Source organism: Doryrhamphus excisus, chromosome 18, assembly GCF_030265055.1.
Source record: "Doryrhamphus excisus isolate RoL2022-K1 chromosome 18, RoL_Dexc_1.0, whole genome shotgun sequence".
In the NCBI taxonomy this organism is placed as follows: domain Eukaryota; kingdom Metazoa; phylum Chordata; class Actinopteri; order Syngnathiformes; family Syngnathidae; genus Doryrhamphus; species Doryrhamphus excisus.
In genome coordinates, this window is record NC_080483.1 from 37,397 (window position 1) to 56,638 (window position 19,242).

At 45.4% G+C, this 19,242-nt stretch overlaps 2 protein-coding genes across 5 annotated transcripts; both read right to left on the reverse strand.

The window, feature by feature from the left end:
• Positions 1-368: 368 nt before the first annotated feature.
• Positions 369-5,856, reverse strand: c1galt1lb (core 1 synthase, glycoprotein-N-acetylgalactosamine 3-beta-galactosyltransferase 1, like b). 2 transcript variants are annotated; one of them, XM_058054308.1, is made up of 5 exons: positions 4,957-5,856; positions 4,603-4,860; positions 3,484-4,148; positions 2,584-2,809; positions 369-966 (listed from the first exon to the last, which is right to left on the reverse strand). In XM_058054308.1, exons 2-5 carry the CDS (start codon positions 4,826-4,828, stop codon positions 962-964), a joined length of 1,122 nt encoding a protein of 373 aa, XP_057910291.1. In that variant the 5' UTR covers positions 4,829-4,860; positions 4,957-5,856; the 3' UTR covers positions 369-961. The 2 variants fall into 2 exon arrangements, with proteins under 2 accessions (XP_057910291.1, XP_057910290.1); XM_058054307.1 differs by lacking the exon at positions 369-966 and having other exon boundaries at positions 2,369-2,809.
• A 163-nt stretch (positions 5,857-6,019) lies between these two features.
• On the reverse strand, positions 6,020-18,398 carry os9 (OS9 endoplasmic reticulum lectin). 3 transcript variants are annotated; one of them, XM_058054305.1, is made up of 15 exons: positions 18,191-18,397; positions 17,607-17,789; positions 17,005-17,068; positions 16,846-16,922; positions 14,961-15,059; positions 14,622-14,823; positions 13,095-13,241; positions 12,909-13,021; positions 12,248-12,308; positions 12,087-12,169; positions 11,784-11,993; positions 9,306-9,495; positions 8,221-8,388; positions 7,747-7,856; positions 6,020-7,159 (listed from the first exon to the last, which is right to left on the reverse strand). In XM_058054305.1, the coding sequence occupies exons 1-15, from the start codon at positions 18,338-18,340 to the stop codon at positions 7,022-7,024; spliced, it is 1,995 nt and encodes a 664-aa protein (XP_057910288.1). In that variant the 5' UTR covers positions 18,341-18,397; the 3' UTR covers positions 6,020-7,021. The 3 variants fall into 3 exon arrangements, with proteins under 3 accessions (XP_057910288.1, XP_057910286.1, XP_057910289.1); XM_058054303.1 differs by having other exon boundaries at positions 12,909-13,024; XM_058054306.1 differs by lacking the exon at positions 8,221-8,388 and having other exon boundaries at positions 12,909-13,024; positions 18,191-18,398.
• Between the last annotated feature and the right edge of the window lie 844 nt (positions 18,399-19,242).

Consider the following 19,242-nt stretch of genomic DNA (forward strand, 5'->3'; position numbering starts at 1 on the left):
TCACAGCGCGCATTGAAACGGACTGGTTATTTTGGCGCCAACTTGTGCATATAATGACCACCAAGCAATTGAACTGTTAGATTTTAATGGAAGCATTTTTGTTTGTAATGGCGATCTGTCTTTCACTCGTTGTAGCGAGATTACTTTGCCTTCCTTCTTCCACCAGATGTCGCTAATATTGCTTTTGACGGAGACACCAACGCTCCCAATGTGCTCCGGGACAATGTGAAGGACAACGAAGCTCAAGTTTTCATCATCTTCCGAGTGCACTCAGACGTTAGGAACACACCATTTCAAGCACATGCACAGTTAGCAGCTTTCATCTCCCCCACATAGCACAAACATACGGAGTGTGGAAGCGGCCTATGTTATGCTTCATTTTCACATGTGAAGTTTATTTTTCATGAAAACAATAAACATCTTAGGAAAAATCATGCCATATGGAGTAAAAGAACAAGGTAAACGGGAAAGGACAAACGAGCCCATGGGGGGTTCATGCAAAAATTGTATCAAAGTGCCCCCCATCTAAAAAAATAAGTTTATATTCACCCCTGCTTTCTCTTGTGTGTTGAGGACGGCTAGTACAGTTCATAGGATGAAAGAAGGATGGCGCTCCGGACTAGGATAAAATAGGCTTTAGTTGTCTAGCTGCACTCTGATCAGTTCTAGCAAAAACCATTAATGATAAATAGAGTGCAAACATCAACGGCGTGCTGGACACCTTTCCCTCGCGGGAAGGCTGACATGAAGAAGAGTTCAGGACCGCTTGGAAACCAAAAGGAAGAGTCACTGGTGGGTCCGTATGGCCTGCTCATGTTGTCCTTGCCCCACCTTGCTTCATCTGGCCTTGGGGACATTCCTCACACTCCATTCCTCAGCTCCTTTCATGTTGTTTTCACCTCTAAATGCAACAGGACATCTTCCAAGCTGTGCCTCCCATCCAAGCCGATCCCAAGTGTGTTCAGTCTACGGCAAAAAAAAGGAAAACTGGGATTGGCCTCAGTGTTCCAAGACTGGGTGGCCGAAACACTGCAGAGTTTCGGTAGTTCCCAACGTTCTCGCTGCTGGTGAGCCTTTTATTTGATGACACTTTTTATTGCCACGATTCTCCACGTCACAATATCCCACATCATATTCCCCCAAATATGCCGTTTGAAAAGGAGCCTTTGGCAGCCGTACCAGAGGTGAATTCATGTCCACAGTTTGTGTACTGGCCTTCTCCAATATGACTGACCAGGAAATAGAAGGCTGGAATCTCACAAGAACAAGTCAGATGTCGGGAGCTTTGTGTATATCTGCTGTGTAGGAGTCCACACCTCCATACGACATCAGAGGTCCCTTTAACAAATGAACTTTTGGTCATGAGAACAGGACTGTCATCTTTTCATCTTATTCCTGGTAGATGACTGCAGTTTTTCTCCTTTCTGCTGTTTTTTAAAACTCCCAGCTTTTCTTCCCATCATCCTGACTTTATTCCCAAGATATCTGGACTTGCTTCTCGGCGTGTAAGCTTCTGCTTCTTCCAAAGATGACAACTATTGTCATAAAAAAGGTCCAACTTCAAGAGTTGAACTTTCTGTTACTACAATGTTATTTCTCCTGATATTCCAACAGTGCAGTCACCTGTTTTCCCCTCTTGATAATTGGACCTGCTCCCTGTCAACAGAGAGTTTCAGCGTGTCTTGAAACGGTGCCAAGGAGGACGGGGGGCAAGTCAATAAAGTGCTTTGTTTGAGGAAAGCCTCGACAGTCACTCAACATTCCAGAGACGACAGTCACTCAACATTCCAGAGATGCATTCCAGTGGAACACCTTTGCTTATTCAGTCCTTCCAGACGGTGCCTTCAGACCAAAGGATTCCAAACCGAAAGAACCTGTGGAACCAGAAAAGGCGGGTCGAGGCACCGCCACCCCCGCCACCCCGGCCACCCCGGCCACCAAAGTCTTGTCCGGGGGAATAAACTTTGGAATATTTTCAGGAAAAATCATCTTTGTTTTAGGGAACATGAAGCTGAAATATTGAAGGGACTAAAGTCCAGGTCGGACGGGAATAAAGTCCAGGTAGGTCGGGAATAAAGGTTGAGGAGAAGAAAACGTCCAAAAAGAAAACAAAGGCTACCGGGAATATGAAACCAGGCTCCACCATGAAGTGCAAAAACAAAGATGATGATGTAATATGCGGCTGTGATGGAGTTGAATTATGAATAGAATTATAAGTTTTACGGTACAAAGATGTGAAGTTGATGTGAATAATATTCTTTTTCACCTTCTCTTGTTTCATTATATATATATATATATATATATATATATATATATATATATATATATATATATATATATATATATATATATATATATATATATATATATATATATATATATATCAACTATATCTACAAAATATGAAAGTGCTTTCTTTGTTGACTATGAGGCCGCGGGGTCAAGGTCAAGGTCCCTCTCCAGACTGAGCTGGCAGCTAAAGGTTGCAAAGATAAAGAGAGATGATACCGACACCTTCACGCTGCTACTGTGGAGCAGCAGGAGGGCCTTTGGAATCATCTGCTCTCTTCTCAGCGAGCTCACCTTCTCCTGCGTCCTTTTCCTGAGAAACCTTCTGGCTTTCCTCAGCAGCATCCGCAGCATCCCTGGAGTGCAGCTGGCGGTAGGAGTAGCCGAGAGGGGCGGGGGGTTGATATCGGTATCTGTAGCCAAAGGCACGCAGGTGATAGGCGTAGTACTCCAGCAAGTACATGTTGCTGTCGTGCACGTAGTGGAAGGACACGGTCAAGTCCGAGCAGCAGTTTGGACCCTGGGGAGCAGCACAGCGTGAGCAAAGCGTGAGCACAGTGACCCTCCCCCCCAACCAAAGTCCTATCTTCTCAACGCCTATCTTCTCAACGCCTCACATCTCTATGTTTACTTCATTCAGACCAAAAATATTCTATTAAATGTGCTGATTTTGGGTTGGGTTCGGGGTTAAGACAGTGGTGGACAAACTTTGATCACGAGCCACAAAGGGGGGAGGGGGGGGGTGTCCTTGTATAGGTGGCGCCAAAACTCAACACATCCATAGCAAGTCACAAAGCATGCTGGGTAGTCCAGCAGCAATAATATCAACATATTTTGAAATCGAGCAGAATATGCAACAAATATGGAAAAATGTTGGGGGCCACAGCTACCCAGCATGCTTTGTGGCAGGTACGTATGGGTGTTGTTACTCCCAAGGGGTCCAGTAGGTAGGTTGTGTTGGTCGGATGGATTTTTCCTACAAGCTACAGATTGCATCTGACTATTTTGGCGACTCAAGCGCACCGCTAGCACCGCAAGTCATGTCACCAGCTACACTTTCCAGGTCAAAGGTTGAAAAAAAAAAAAGGAACTAAAGGTCTCTAAATGCCCGGCGGGCCAGATGAAGACGCTTGGCGGGCCTAATGTGGTCGGCAGGCCGCAGTTTGAGAGAATAAGAGGGATAGGTAGACTTGCCTGTGAGATGGGGTAGTAGCAGTAGCTCCAGTACCAGAAGCTTTTGGGAAACTTGGCGGTCAGGTGCTGCTCTGGGACAAAAGGGTGAAAGGTCTCCCGCTGCAAAGTGTCCCTGGAGTCTCCCGCCATCACGCCCACCTTCTCCATGCACTGTCCCATGGCCAGGTCCTCCACGGAGCTGGTGTGAGTGCACACTTTGTTTTTAAAGCCTTGCACAAATCGCCGCAGGGCCTCCTTGCTCAGCACGTAGCCTGCGCCGCCGCTCATGTAGCCTTGCTTGACGTAGGGCTTGAATCGTCGGCCAAAATAAATGGGCTCGTCCGCGCTGTGGTTCGCCAGCACCCAGCGCATGTTGTCCACTATGACGTAGGTGTCGTCGTCCGCCTTGAGGAACCAGTCGGCTTCGTGGCCGTGGTGCTCGTAGACGTAATGAAAGGCCCGGATGGTTTTCCAGTAAAGCTGGTCACGGCCCTCTTTGGTATTCAGACCCACTGCTGGGAAGTCGGGATCACCCACAGAGCTCATGAAGACCACGATGTTGCAGTGGCGGCCCCACGTGTCCCTCACGTAGCGAGCCCTCGTCTCCAGGTTGTTGGGTCCAGTCATCACCCAGCAAAGAATACGCACTTTTTTGTACAACTCGTCTGCCATTCTGCTGTCCTCATCTGGGAAAACAACACAACCCACAGCATTAAAAAACACTCTGCACTTTGTACTCCCGTTTACTTCTGTCACGTAACGTCGTATTACATTCTCCCTGCTGGCGCTCAGCTATCGACGCTGCATCTTGTCCCTCTCCCTTGTCTTCCCGGCTTTGCTTCTCATGTCTCGTTCTGATAAGAACCTCTTGCTTAACACTTTTTTTTATTTGAAAAAAAATGACCATATGCTGGGCCTGGATGATGAGGGTGGTTGGGATTGGGGTGGTCGTTGCCCGAGCGGTGCGGGTGTTTGAGGTCGCTTGCCCCAACGGTGAGGGGGCTTGAGGTCGCTAGCCCCAACGGTGAGGGGGTTTGAGGTCGCTAGCCCCAACGGTGAGGGGTTTTGAGGTCGCTAGCCCCAACGGTGAGGGGGTTTGAGGTCGCTAGCCCCTACGGTGAGGGGGTTTGAGGTTGTTACCTGAATGATGAGGGTGTTTGAGGTTGAAGAGGGCAGACCTCTCCTTCTTCCACACCTTGTCTTCTTCCAGCTGCTGCTGTTGGTGATCATGATGCTGTTCGAAGCTGCTGGCTCGTTGCGAGGAGAAAGTGTTGACCAAGATGACTGGCCGTAAATAAACGTAGAGCATGAAGGATCCCACCACGAAACCCGCACAGAAGGGGATTCTGGACGCCGTGGCTTTCATGCTGGGTTCGGTGTGTCACTGCCAGCCAAAAGCTTTACAGAGACAAAAAATGACAGCAACGTGGCTCACACGGCCAGTGGAACAATTGTTGAACGTCAACTCCTTTTGGAAAGGAGTGGTTTACTTACCAGCCACTCGGACCGCAGCCATGATATCAGCTTTGATCAGCAACGTAGCGGCCACCCGGAAGAAGAAAGACTAACTTACATTCCATTTGATTCCTGGACCTAAGACCAAAGACCTTGCCTGTCTAGCCTCAGCAATATCCACGCGGGAGGAGGACACAATTATTTCCATCCAATATCCACCACCGATTGTCAAACACTATTAACACTCGGCGACCGTCAGCTAGCTGGTTTTGATGGCGAGTCAGTACTCAGTCGACACGCAGGAAGTCGTCGTCGGCTCCCCGCCCCTTTAACACGCCGTGGTCTTTTATCCACACCCTTTCCCATTTGCAGGCATCACAGTCATCCAGGAAATACATTTCCCTAACTAACGGCTAAACTCTGTATTTTCATTGCTTATATTCACAGGTCCAGATAAGTGACTTCCGCCCACAAATCAATCGTTTCCGGTGACGTCGCGTGAAACGTTTAAAGGGCATTCGTGGAATTCCACACAAGGAAATACATTATAGCCGGATACATGATACTGCACATTGTTTATACACTTAACATTCTGGATGCAAATGACGTCACATATGCTTTCTTTCGATATGAAGCGGTCCCTTAGCCACTTCCGCCCACAAATCGGTCGTTTCCGGTAGTGATGTGCTGATCGATACTGAACTCGATACTACCGATGCAAATTGAATTTAGAATTAGATTATTCATAAACTTATATTTGTAAATTTGTATTTGTAATATTTTAAAATGTTATAGATTTATATTTTTACTGTTTCTGTAAATTTGTAAATCTTATATCCTTCCTATTTTCGCATTTTATTTACTTTTCCCCTTGTACATCAATAAAACTGCTGTCAAAAATGAATGATAACTAAAGTAATTATAAATGAATAGTTTAATGGTTTGTTAATGTAGACAAAAGAATAGAGGCTTTAATAAGACATCTAGGAATGTAGAATAACAGGCCAGGCCAAGAGAGCTGTCAGTCAGCGTGTCATGCCAGACATAGCTATGCCTCATTGGGATGGTGACATCTAACGCGGTAATCATTAAATAGAACAAGACAGCTGACAGGATTTTAATGGTACATGTGCTCCTCCCAAAATCTTCCCTCATCTTGATAAGCCCTCAAAGTGTATTTATCATGTACTCCTGCGGTTACTCTGGCGTGTTTGTGCTCACACACGACAGAATAAGATTCCAAAATAAAATTAACTATGTACAAGTAGAGCCCTGATTATTCACAAAAACCCAGCCCTTTTGATGCCCCTCCAAAATGTGAAACATCCAAAATGCATCCAAAATGATGTGTTTTTTGGTACAATTACCAAATTGGGCATGGGAGCGTCCTTTGCTTTCGAGAACTAAAGTAAAGAAATGAAACTTAAAATGTCAGCGTTCCTACCCCATAGACTAACCTTAAAGGAAAAGTGCACGTTTTTTTTAACTTTTACCCATCATCCACAATCCTAACAGTATGTGAGGCATGAACCCACATGTCCGTCTTTCTTTTTGGCTAGTGGCCTGAAGCATTAGGATTCAGTGTGTGCTGACGCGAGTCGCTAGCCAGCTCTAGAGTCGCTAGCCAGCTCTAGAGTCGCTAGCTGCTGTGGTGTGACTACTCTGTTTTATATCTGTAGGAGGCAGAGAAGAGAGAAAGATGCGTTCATGACTGGCATAAGGATGGTGGATGATGGGCAAAATGAAAAGTGCATTTTCCTTGAGGAAGTGCCGTAGCGTGTCGGTACACGTACATGTACACACGTTTAGAATGTTGTGTGCCCCGTGTTGTAGTTTAGTGTTTGTGATGAGCCATGTGGCATTCCTCCAAGGCAAACAGACACTATCATACATCACTGGTGGCTTTTCTTGCTGACATTTAGTCAAACGATATCCCACCATTACTCATTCAAGTAGGGCTGACAGTGATTGACATCAATCTCACGTATCCACTGCAAACTATCTTCGTGAAGGTGCATACATGTGCATCACCTGCCAGCTTCAATACTACTTCCATCAGTCTGTTGCAGAGCCCCGCCCACTTTGGCGGTGGGCCCTGGCGGGCTCATAGATCCACGTCTTCTGAGTCAGACGTGCTGGAAGACGGGGACTCCTCCTGGGCCTCTCCCCACACAAACTTGTAGTTGTTCTCCAACTCCTGCAGGCGCTTTTGCTCCTTGTAAACTTCCTCTGTACCTCCGGTCTGTGGCAACAAAAAAAACAAAAGCACCACTTCATGAACATATAGGTGTGTCCTCTTATTATGTCTACTATATCGGGTAATAGGAGTGTAAAGGTGACTACAGGGCTGTTATTTCATGTCTAGAGGGCTCTAATAATGTTAAAATGTATTTAGAAGGCCATTATTGTCTTTGTTTCTGGTAATAAGAGTATAACGGTTGACTATAGGGGTATTATTTCATGTCTAGAAGGCTCTAATAATGTTAGCAAGTGTATTTAGAAGGTGGTAAACAGGTGTTCTCTGCTCCAATTACAATATTATTCCATTTTATAAGGAATCCTAGTTGGCGGACATTGACGTACGATGGGGTCTGGAAGCAACGAGGCGCCATAAAGCAGGTATTACTGCATCTATTAATACTTGTCGTGTCAGTTCAAGTATTTCAGAGCGCATTGTGGGTATTCTTGTGTAATCTCTCAATGTTTGTAAATGTTTTCTATTCGATTGTGCTCTGGAGGAGGTGGGAAAGCGTCAATTCAGGTCTACTCTGGCGAGAAGGAATCCAATAAAGTGAAGCCACTAAAAGAGTAGATGATAAGTGGACTTACCAGCAGGTTTATGAGGAGCTCTCGGAAGGACTTTGTATCTTCTTCCGTCAGCCACTGTTCGCCTGCCTCTTCTGCATTCTTCCTTGTCAAGATCTTCACCTCAATTCTACCTAAAAAAGAAACCGGAGTGGGGGCGCTTTCTTATTAAATGAAAGCAGGACGGTGATGCAACAGAAGACATACTATATGTGGAAAGAGCGAGGACACAGAGAGCACACACATGGATGGACTTGCATCGGATGGCATTCGTGTGTTGTGAAGACGGAAATAAAAGCTTCCTGGTCTCAAGTCCAACCAATGCAACAATTTACAGCCACCAAAACCATCCTCCTCATGTACCATTTGTGAAGCCAAAGAAAGATTTAGATTTTGATACATCATGTTCCTTAGGACAAAAGAAGGTTAAGGAAGCCAAGATAAGAGACAGAAAGGGAGGGGGGCCGTAAAGTGAAGGTTAACACTCCCCATTCATACCTTCGGCCTTCAGTCCTGCTTTCTCTAGCTGTTCTTTAACCACATCCTTTATGTGCTGCCACTCGGGATCGCCTTTGTCCAACTCCTGCACTGTCAACTCACCATGGGGGCTGCTGCCTGCCTTATACTTAGTTATTTTGATCTTAATATGGTCAGCAACGTCTTGTTCTGGGGTGACGAGACAAAAGAGGGACAAAGTCATCGTCAGAGACCAGCAGTCTCAAGCAGGGGTGTCCAAAGTGCGGCCCTGTGGCACCTTCGAAATACAGTATTTAACATTTAAGAAAAACATCAACAGCAACAATGGCAGATATAAATATTATGAGAATATTATCTTATGAGAAGAGCATCATTTTAGTAGCATCAAGTTGAAGCCTTCATACTATGAGAAACGACGAATGAAGTTGGACTATTTGGAAAATTTGTTTGCAGAAAAACGTATAATGTTGTATGTGTATGACCCAAAGTTTCTGACGGGAGGCTAATTTGCATATTATGGGCTGAGAATATCCGATCCCTGTCTCCACCGTACCATCCAATCAAAATGTCTGATTATTATCATGGTATCCTCAGGTCAGTATCTACGATCTACTGTATCTACCTGGCAGGACTCTCCTGTGGATACTACCAGTAAGCTGCTATTCCTGGGGGGTTCCCACCCCCCCCTTCCAATTAGCGCTGTTTTGACAGCCCTCCACGTCCCCTCCTGCCTGCCCAAAAAGCACATGTGGACTGTGACGGTGGTACTGACGTTAGAAATGTCGGCCATGTGGTGGGGTGAAGTATTAACTACATACTGTCTGCTTGTTCAATTCAGCAATGTTGCTTGACACAGTTTTGCAATCTTAAAGGGTTAACAAAGCACATATATCACTTGTTAGCATAATCAAAGGTCCAAGTGCATCCTTTCACTTGCCGACTATGTAACCAAGGGGGTGGACTGTGGTAAACACAAAGTAAGATGGTCTCATTTAGTCTGCATGAATCCATGTGTGTGCCTGTTCTGCGATGGGTTGTCAGGACAGATGGGTGGGAGGTGAGAGGAATGGAGGAGGGGGGTGTGACGGAAGAGTCCGCCGTGTTACCGGGCTGCTTGGGAGCCAAGCCGGGGCCGCCCCGGGTCGAGTCCTTGGCTCTTTGCTCCTCATCGGGGTCCTGCTCGTCTTTCTCCTCCAGATGGTCCAGCAGCTTATCCAGCGTGGTTTCCAGTGCTTGTGTCGCCTGAGTGCGATCAAACTCGCCTTTCAGACCTTCTGTCTCCAATTCCTGCTGCGCCTACACAACAACAGAATGAAGCTCAGAGGGACAAACCATGAAAAAGTGAGCTTTAACTGGCTTGGAGACATGTTTGGTTTTTGGTGTGCTCCAATTCTTTATCTTTGGGCTATTTTGACCAAGGGGGTTCCCTTCCCTTCCCATATGATGCAGGCTTGAGAGCTGGCCGATTCTGACATCAATCCCAGCCGAAAGCAGCATGAATTGGGAGGTTTCTCAGTTCTGCGCCACCACACGGGTTTTGCACGTCTTTTTTGGACTCTGATATTTCTCCTCTTAGCATGTTAGCATGTGTTGGCATGTTGTTGCAATCACACAAAGCTGAGCGTGGAATGGACCGGATCATGTGTCCGAGTGCTGATATCAGTGATTTTAGATGCCAATCATATAATCTCATACTAATTTGCTGTCCTCCATGATGGAAACGATGGACTCCCACGTGTATACATATATGACCTTGATGGTGCACTTTCTATGCTCTTGTAAGCTTTTGCTACTGTAAACCTGGAATTTCCCCCTGTGGGAATAATATTGACACATCTTATGTCAGACAGATATCAATATCAATAGCAGATAAGGACACCCCTAATTTGGAGTGATGCATGTCAGACATGATAGAGGAAAAGTGCACTTTATAAACGTTGCCCATCATCCACAACCCTTATGTGAGACATGAACACTAAGACACAAAGATATCAAAAGAGGCAGCTAGGAATGCACGTAATGGGACACACCCATTCCGCCTTCTGGAAAAGCACCAACCACGCTCCATTTACATCATGTGACCAGCATATTAACTATGGGTGCAACGATTCCCTAAACAATGGCAATACCTCCATGACAAAAAAAGGTAGGATGTTTTTCTGCTTACATCACCAACGATCGAAGAGGCGACGAAAGCGAAGGAAAACTAAATGTTAAAACAGCACATCTTCCACGTTATATCATCTCCTCAGGAGACAAGGTTAACGTAGAACAAATCAGCCAGATGACGGTAAATGTAGCTTACTCACATAACGGTAGTTGTGTGGAGGGCTAGCTGGCTCTTAAAGGGGACCATTATGCTATTCCCACTTTTCTGAGCTATAAATGTTGTTAGAATGTTGTATTCTGGTGTTAAACCAAGCCAAAGTTTCAGATAAGGAGGTTTGTGCCTTTAGAAGTGAGCCCTGAAAGAACTTTGGGATGGCTGTGAACACTCTCTCTCAGAGGGCGTTCCAACACTGGCGCCCTGTGACGTCACACATGGGCTTCCTTATATGGAAATGGCTGGAATCCAGGTACCCTCTCAGCCCTCCCCCAAGCTCTACTTCTGTGTTTAGTGTTAGCAATGTGTACCAGGAAGTGTTTCTTCCTGGTAAGGGAAAGCTACATTTGTTTCCAATTCCTAACGAGGCAAACATCAGGCACAGGTGGTTGGAGTTCCTGATTCCCTACCAGCAAAAGAAATGCATTTTCATCTGTCAAGGGCATTTCTCACTGTTTAGTGAACATGGGCCACTATGCAGCTGGACTCGCCCCCAAACTGTTGCTGAATCCCTACGCCTTCCCAACGTTACTTGGTGGTGTGGAAGAGTTAGAAGATCCAGCAGTAAGTAACATTTTATCAGTGTCCTAACTGTCTTTATGTAGTGGATGTCATGGCGCAAAAGTGCTTGTCTGTGTAGCATTATAGAGTATGCATACGGGGGGTTGCTAATTGCTAATAGCCATTTTCCACCTCCCTCGCTCGCTCGCTCCCTCCATCCATCCATCCATCCATCCATCCCATCCCATCCCTCAGGTAGGTTTCAGCAAGCAACTTTCAGTGTACATTACCGCCACCTCCTGAACAGGAGTGTGGAACAGAATCTAAACCCTTCTATAATCTATTCATAAGTCCGCTTTTTCTTCAAAAAGAAAATATATCTCTAAATAAAACATGTCCCAAGTTTAATTATAAAATTTAGCAAGATTGAGTTTGATTGTTGTCCTGTTTAAATTTATCCTGAGTGCCTTCTTCAAGCACATGCTCAGATATGATGTAAAACGCAGCTAGAGACGTTCCTCAGTTTTTAAAATGGAGGCAAGCAATCAGCACTGGACTGCTGTGGAGTTTGTTTTTGATCCAAACTATGAAAGAGCTGAACATAATTTCAAGACTGTACGGACGAAAAACTGTCAATATGGAGTTATTCCAACAACTGGAAGAAAAAGTCAGGGAAGCCGGTATCACGTGATGTTGACGTTTACGTTGTACTGCACATGCCCCATTGACTATTCTGTTTGATTATAGGGTGTTTTGTTACCTCATCAATGATGTTGTCAAATTCCTTCTGCATTTTCTCCTTTATCTCATCACTTTTATCGGCCGGCACCGACACGTCAGCCATCTCATCCTCAAACTCCCGAAGCAGCAGCTCATCTTCATCATCCTCTCCCTCGTCTTTGCCAGGCTTCGCCGACACCCTTTCCCTGGCACGTTCCTCTGCTCGCCGTTTAGCTTGCTTTTGTGCTTTCTACACAAGACACACAGAGCGCATGGACTTGGCACACAGATCCACCGCACAGACGAGGGGAGGATACACGCTGGTGTCGAGGACGGCACCAACCTTTCTGTTGCTCTCCTTGAGATGCTGGACGAACTTCATCAGGTCCGCTGGGTCCGTGATGATTTTGAAATTGAAGTTTTCGGCTGAAAGAGAAAGCGGAGAGGATTGCAGAGCTGAGCAGCAGCTAAATCATGCTGACGGTGACTTATCCGATGAGATACCTTCACTGTCGTCATCCATGACTTCCTGGTCTGTCTGCGAGTTCAGGTCAGAATCAGTGGCCTGTGAACACAACGCTTTTAAAAAGGGAAGCACATCTTCAAGTGTGCTCTCTAGTGGACGAAAACAGAGGCTGTCATATGACAGCTCCATAGTGACAGTTATGATGCGGGCAACGTGTCACCCTCCACGGTGGCCATAATGGGCTCGGCTAATGTAGCATACTGATATGTCCATCCATACACTGCTTTTACTTCACATTGAAGACAATTCATTCCATGTAGCAAAAACCCTGGTGATGAGGGATGATAAAATGCCATGTGACCGACTGACATTATGTGAACTTTCCCGATGCTAACATGTGAGTTATGTTATGTTTTATTATGGCTTATCATGTCTACTATAGATCATAGGAGTGTAAAAGTGACTACATAGGTGTTGCTTCATGTCTAGAGGGCTCTAAGAATGGTAAAAAGCACATCTTGAAAGGCATAAAGATGTTTTCTATGTCCTAACTGCCAAAATATTCCATTTCTTAATATTGCATCCTATCCACGGTCCGGTCTGGAACTAATTGGCCACGACGAAGGGATGACAGTACAGTAGAAATAACGGAACAGAGCACACATGATGGTGTGTTATGGTTGATAACTGTACGTGTACCTCATGTTCCTGGTGAGAAACACTGGTTTTTGAACTTCCTGGTTTTGCAACTCCCTCCCAAAATTGAGCATCCTCTGCCTCTTCTGACCCTGCATCTTCTGCATCAGCAGAATCTGCTAGAAAAAACAGGAAGACCTTCACAGGAGAGAAAAGCAAGGAAATGCTGGGGACAGGCCGGAGGAGTACCTTCTGTGTCTGGCCGGTCTGAGCCATCGGTGGTCGCTTCTTCTGCAGCTACTTCCACGGGGGACCCCGCCTCTTCACCGCCAGCCAACATCTCATCAAGACTCCTGAGCTCCTGGGAGATTTGCTCCACTTTACGCTTTGTGTCCGCTGGGAATAAGCAAAGAGAAACAAGATGACACTTTCTTCCAGACTGCTTCCATGATTAAAGAAAGATGCTGGGGAAGGGGCCACCACCATCGGTATCGGTCTAATTCACAGATTACAAATGTTCAATCCCACTGATTCATGAGCCGGTCATTACAAGAAAAGTGCACTTGTTTGGTTTCAGCAAAATATCAAAATATCAGTTCTCAGCAAACAAACCGGCTTTTAGGGAGAAGATACATTTCAAGCATAACTTTAACTCCTCCGTGCTCCTCCTCCAAGACCCATGCCGCCTTGCAGCTCAGAGCTGCTTGAATAGTGACTTCTTTTATTCTGCAGTTTTCCTCATCACCTCTTTTTTGCATCTTGTGCAAAAACAAGTAAAAGACGTAGAATTGCATCTTTGGTATTCAATTAGTTAAACGTGCTCCAAAAAGCTCCAAGGAGGTTTCCATCCATGCTGTTAGCCTGTAGTAACAAGTACTACACCTGTCATACGTGTAGTACTTCCTTCCTGGGTGCATGGATGTCACATCACAACATAGAAAGGAAGGCTACACCGAGCCACGCTCCAACATGTAGCGTTAGCTTTGCTAGTGGCCTGAGGCTTTGGGAGCCAGTGTGTGCTGATGCTAGTCGCTAGCCTGCTAGTAGCCAGGTGTCACTACGCCAGTAACGTAGTTCTTGGGCGTAACAATGGTAAAAACACGAATAACAATGTGCTTCATATGCCGTTGCCATGATGGACATGCAGCCTGGTTGGCGCTTTGTTTTAGGTGGGATAGGTGTGGCCCATCACGTGCATTCTTACCTGCCTCTTTTATCTGTTTGAGACGTTTGCTCGTGCCTCGCATAATCATCGTGGATGATGGGCAAAATTCCAAAAAAGTGCACTTTTCCTTTAATGTTAGCAAACATAGCCACAGTCGAGGAAGGCTGTCAGAGAAGCTAGGTGCGTCCACACTCCACACGCACGCACGCACGCACACACACACACACACACTCACGCCACCTGACACATTCACAGCCACACAACAGTCCAATTCTTACTCTTCCAGCCTCTTCTAAAAAGGAACAATAAAGATAACATTGCCACACAAAGTGGTGTGTTCGTGTGCCAGGCGTGTGTTTGCTGATATTCTTTTGGCATGGTTACATATTCACGCAAGCAGGCGTGTGGTATCGCTCTGGCACGGTCAACAGAGGGCCAAAGCACTGCAGGTTTTCTTTCCAACCAGTTTCTCCAGCAAGCGACTGAACTGGCGAGCTCCTTCCCTCAAACCAAGGAGGCTTCATCATTCAAATCTCCTGCTTTAGTGACCGGCTGGAAAGAAAACCTGTAGTGTCTCGGCCCCCCATGGCAGCGTGGGCAGGGGTACTCACAGACTTGAGCTTTGACGTAGTCCATGTACTGTTGTGCGCTGAGTGCCGGCTGGCATACGATCCCCAGTGGCTGGCCAGAGGAAGGAGGGCGCAGTGAAGGATGCTGGCAGCTGCGACTCGTGTGAACGGTCAGCACGTAGCGACACGACTGGGGCTCGTCCACCCGGGCGATGTGGTCGGCAGAACCGCTTTCACACACAAACTGACAGAAGGAAGGAAAAAGACTACTAATACTCGCTCTCCTTTGGCGGACACCGTCAGAGGTATTGATGAAATATGTGCAGACACACACGCCACCGTACGTTTATTTGTCTTCTGACATTAGCTGAAAAGTCTCACCCGCACTTCGGCCTCCCGAGGATTCCCGCTGACGTCACACTTACTGCCATTCACGTAGGTATGACTGTGGTAGCGTTTCAGTCTGTGCTGCTTGGCGGCCTGGAGATGAACAACAGGGACAGCACTGTAAGTACTAGGAGGAGTACACACTTGTTGCCAGTTTATTTCCATAATCATGGAAATAAGTGCATAGTAAATCTACACCGCTGTACCAGATGGTATAGAGGTTGAGAGTTCCTTGAGTGTCGTTGGTAAAAGTTCATGAGTTCAGTTGAGGTGTTTGCAACCATGAACCATATAACCAACACAGACAATGATTTCTTCCCAATAACAGCCAACATCAAGGCAACCCAACAAACCCTTCAGCCAAGACACCTCTAGTCACTTAGTCGCTAGTCAATGAGAAGGAGCCTTCCCACACCAGCTACACCACATAGCCTTCAAACACCGTGGGTGGCAATTCATTCATTTCATTCCCCCAGCTGCCCTGAGCAGGCTTTTCACGCTGGGATTTCATTGGTGCAGCACAGCGGTCACGGCGATCTCTCTTTTCCATCTCTCTCCTTGCCCTGCTTCCTCTCGCCTCTTCAACCTTCCCACGTATTCAAACACCCACTTCCTCCCTCTCCTCCGCATGGCTGACGTACACCATTCCTCCAAGCAGAAAACATATCATTGAATATTGTTTGTAATCATTTATTATTCCAATAAAGGTTGCAGCCCTACAACATTACCCAAGTTTATTCAACTGTTGAAACTATTTGTTTTTTTTTAGCTATTTTTACTCTTTTCGTATTTATCGGTATGAAAATTGTCATGCGCCCCTAATAATAATCAGGATACTTCATAATACTAATAAAAGGGGCTACTGTGGAGGCCATAACCCACTACAAGCTAACACTCAACCCAGAACGTCCAATGTCACTTTCTGTCTGCTTGGCACTAAGGTTTTATTTCAGTCTTAAATGTCGTATTTACTCTTATTCTGTCTACTCTATTGGCTAATAGGAGTGGACAACCCTTGAAGGGCGCTATTAGTATGAGTGCTACAATTGATTGGCCACCAGTTGGTATTGCCGATATCAGCAAATATAGAGCCTCAGTACGGATTTGGTAGCAAGCAGACACGATGGTGTGGTTGTGTGCCGCGACTTCAGATGATGTGTGACGTGTGAGCGTTGGCGCCGCGCTTGAAATGGCCACAGAAGAGGGGGTCGGCTGCATCCGTGCTTCAGAAGGCAGCGGATGCGGCTGGAGGAGCCCAGCAGAGGTGGATAAACCTGCTTTTCATTAAGGTTTCCAGTGAATCATATGAGAAGACTAGAAATAAATGCATTGTGAAGTAGAAAAGGTGAGTTGTGGATAACCAGCATATTGTTCTTGTAGTGGTAAAACCAGCATATTGTCTTTGTTTGGCTGGAAATATGGAAAGAAATGTTACAAACATGAGTAGCTCTTGGACATTTTCAGTTGGTAAAAGTATTGAGTGATGACATTGAGTGATGATAAAAGCTGTATAGAAGACTAGAAGATCATCCTGACCACAGGATCATGATGTCCTAAGTGTGGTGGTCTCCCAACCTGAATGTTGCGTTATCAGCAGGTAAATGTGCTAGCAGTGTCCAAGCGCTGTAAGCACCTTGGAGTTGGAGCAGCTATACAAGTGAAAGACTTGGTCTATGGTCTTTTTGTCTATGGGGAATTCCACCTGGGTCTGGAACAAATGAGCTGTGATAACAGAGGGATGACCGCATGTGAGTCTCAATCCTGTCATATTGCCCCTTGAGGAGACAGCAAGATGAATAAGATGTTTGCTGGCGTGACAGTGGATCTGTGTATGTGTGTGCGTGTGTCAGGAACACAACAAATGGAATCATTACATTACCTTTGCTGTTTCATTGTGCCAGTCAAATTCAGACTCAAAGTAACCAAGGAAGAGAACGCTCCCTTTGATTTCAGAGTCTGCAAGGAAAAAAAACTGTAAAAAAAAAAAAAAACATGTGCCTTGAGGAAAGAAAAGATGAAATGAAGCTCAGGGCTTTACCTTCAAGGTGGTACTGTCTGATATGCCGACCGTAGCAGAACTCATACGTCCACCAGTCTTTTGTCTGAGGGGGGACAAATAGCCAGGGCCGTATTTAGTCATCTGGGGGCCCAGGGCATAGCCACTCATCCTTGTGCTGCATTTCCAAAAGCTTTGGAAATCTGAAACACTGATCTGTCAGCTCATCACAAAGCCATGTAAACATAATTTCAAACATCAATGATTATTATGGACCAACAAGCATTCATGTTTCAAGCGCTCTCCCGTCTGGTGCTACGGCACGTGCAGATTGATTCAGAAAGACAGCAAAACAAACTTGATGGGCTGGTTTGGAGAAAACTGAAGACAAGTTGCACCGGTAGAGTGGAGAAGGTCAGAGGAAGTTTTTAATCAACCTGTGTCACAGTCACACCAAACGTAGACACCCGGCGACGGCAGCGCTTGAAAAGTCTTCTTCTTTGGTTATGTCTGTTTACAGCGCCACATGTAGGTGTGCCTTGTGTATTACATCATATTCACCCAGCGATCCATCCCGTTAACTAATCCAGCCTCAAAAAAGAAAACGAAACCAGTAGTGTAGACAGAGAGCATTGTGTACCAACCTTCACTAGACAGGGGGAGTCCTGCATTGGTCTGAGTAGGTCAGGGATGTCCGGTCCTGCGTACCCTTGTGTTTCGGGCTCTGAAGCCAGCTCCTGGTGAAAGTGGATCGCCTGGGCTGGAAGTCGACACTCGTACATCTGCTTGTACTTGCTGGACACCATCATAACCTCCTGTGTTTTAGTCTAAGGGACAAAGAGGTCACTGAAGTCCATACTATGAGGTGACACAAGGATTGCTGTATATCGTTTACTACAATAAAGTCCAAAGAAAGTTACGTAATGGGTCACCAAAGGGTGGCCCATAGTACATGTTACATGTTGTCACAACATAATATGTGGTGGTGTTGGACAGCTGTGTTGTGACAGCTGTCAACAGTGGCTGTTGCATGGCTCGTCATCTATAAACATTTCCTTCCATAACGCATAATGATAAGTAGTATAGGAATGGAGTTTTACCATACCTTGCATATTTGTATTATCTGTATAGATTTATAACTGTATGTTTTAGTTGGTCGGGCTAAGCGTGCCTTAGCGTTAGCTAGCATGCTAACCATTAGCTTCCCTGATTTCAACCCTTTACTCACCTGCCCCAAGATGACGGGATCGGAAAGAATTTCAATGCCATACTTCATCTCATTCAGCTCTTCCAGATTTAAGAAAGCCGAGACGCAGATGGGGCATATTAAGCAGAAAACGTATAACCTATTAAGCCACCGTATTCGGTGAGCCGCCATGATTGACGCCTAACCCCACCCCACCTCCTCCTTCTTTTTGTTTTTCTTCTTCTTCCTCGTCCTCCTCTTCTTCTTCTGTTGTTTATTTATTTCGGTGTGCATAGCGCCGCCCTCTGAACAGGAGTGGAGAACCGAATCTAACCCCTTCTACAATCTATTCGTAAATACAGTTTTCCTTAAAAATAAAAAATATATCTTTATAAAACATATCCCGAGTTTAAAATATTAGCAACATTGAATCTTATCTTTTCCTGATGACATTTATCCTTCTCTTCTGTCGGCACTGTTTGCAATCTATGAAGACATGAGTCCCACATTTGACTTCATATCTCCTTCGTCCTCATCTTTGAGGACTCATCTCACCAGGGGCGTCACTAGGCTCTGAGGACAGGGAGGGGGGGGCTTAGCCCCCTGGAGATGCACAGGATATGAATGAATGCAGTAGACATAAGAAAATCCAAAAAATCTAATCTAATCTAAAAAAAAAAATACACTGCAAAATCGCTGCTCAAGCTTTGCAACCATTCTGTCCGGTGGAAAGTGATCAATTATATAATAATCATTATTATATTATTAATTAGCCTATTATTATTACTATCATCATTCTTTGTCTTCTGATTATTACTGCTACTAGTACTAGGCTAGTATTAGCCTGCTTATTGGCTTGCTTATTAGCCTGTTTTTGCCCTAGTATATAAAATTTGTCAGAGATTTTTTTGTAAAAAAAAAATCAATAAAAATTATCAAAAAATCAATAAAAAATATAACATTATTTAGGGGGGCTTAAGTACATTTTTTGGGGGGGGGTGACGTCACTGGTGGTTACGCCTTTTGGTTCCATCCAATGCTAGCTGTCCTGCTGTCCTGACAACATTTTCCCGGTCAAACACCAAAAATCAATG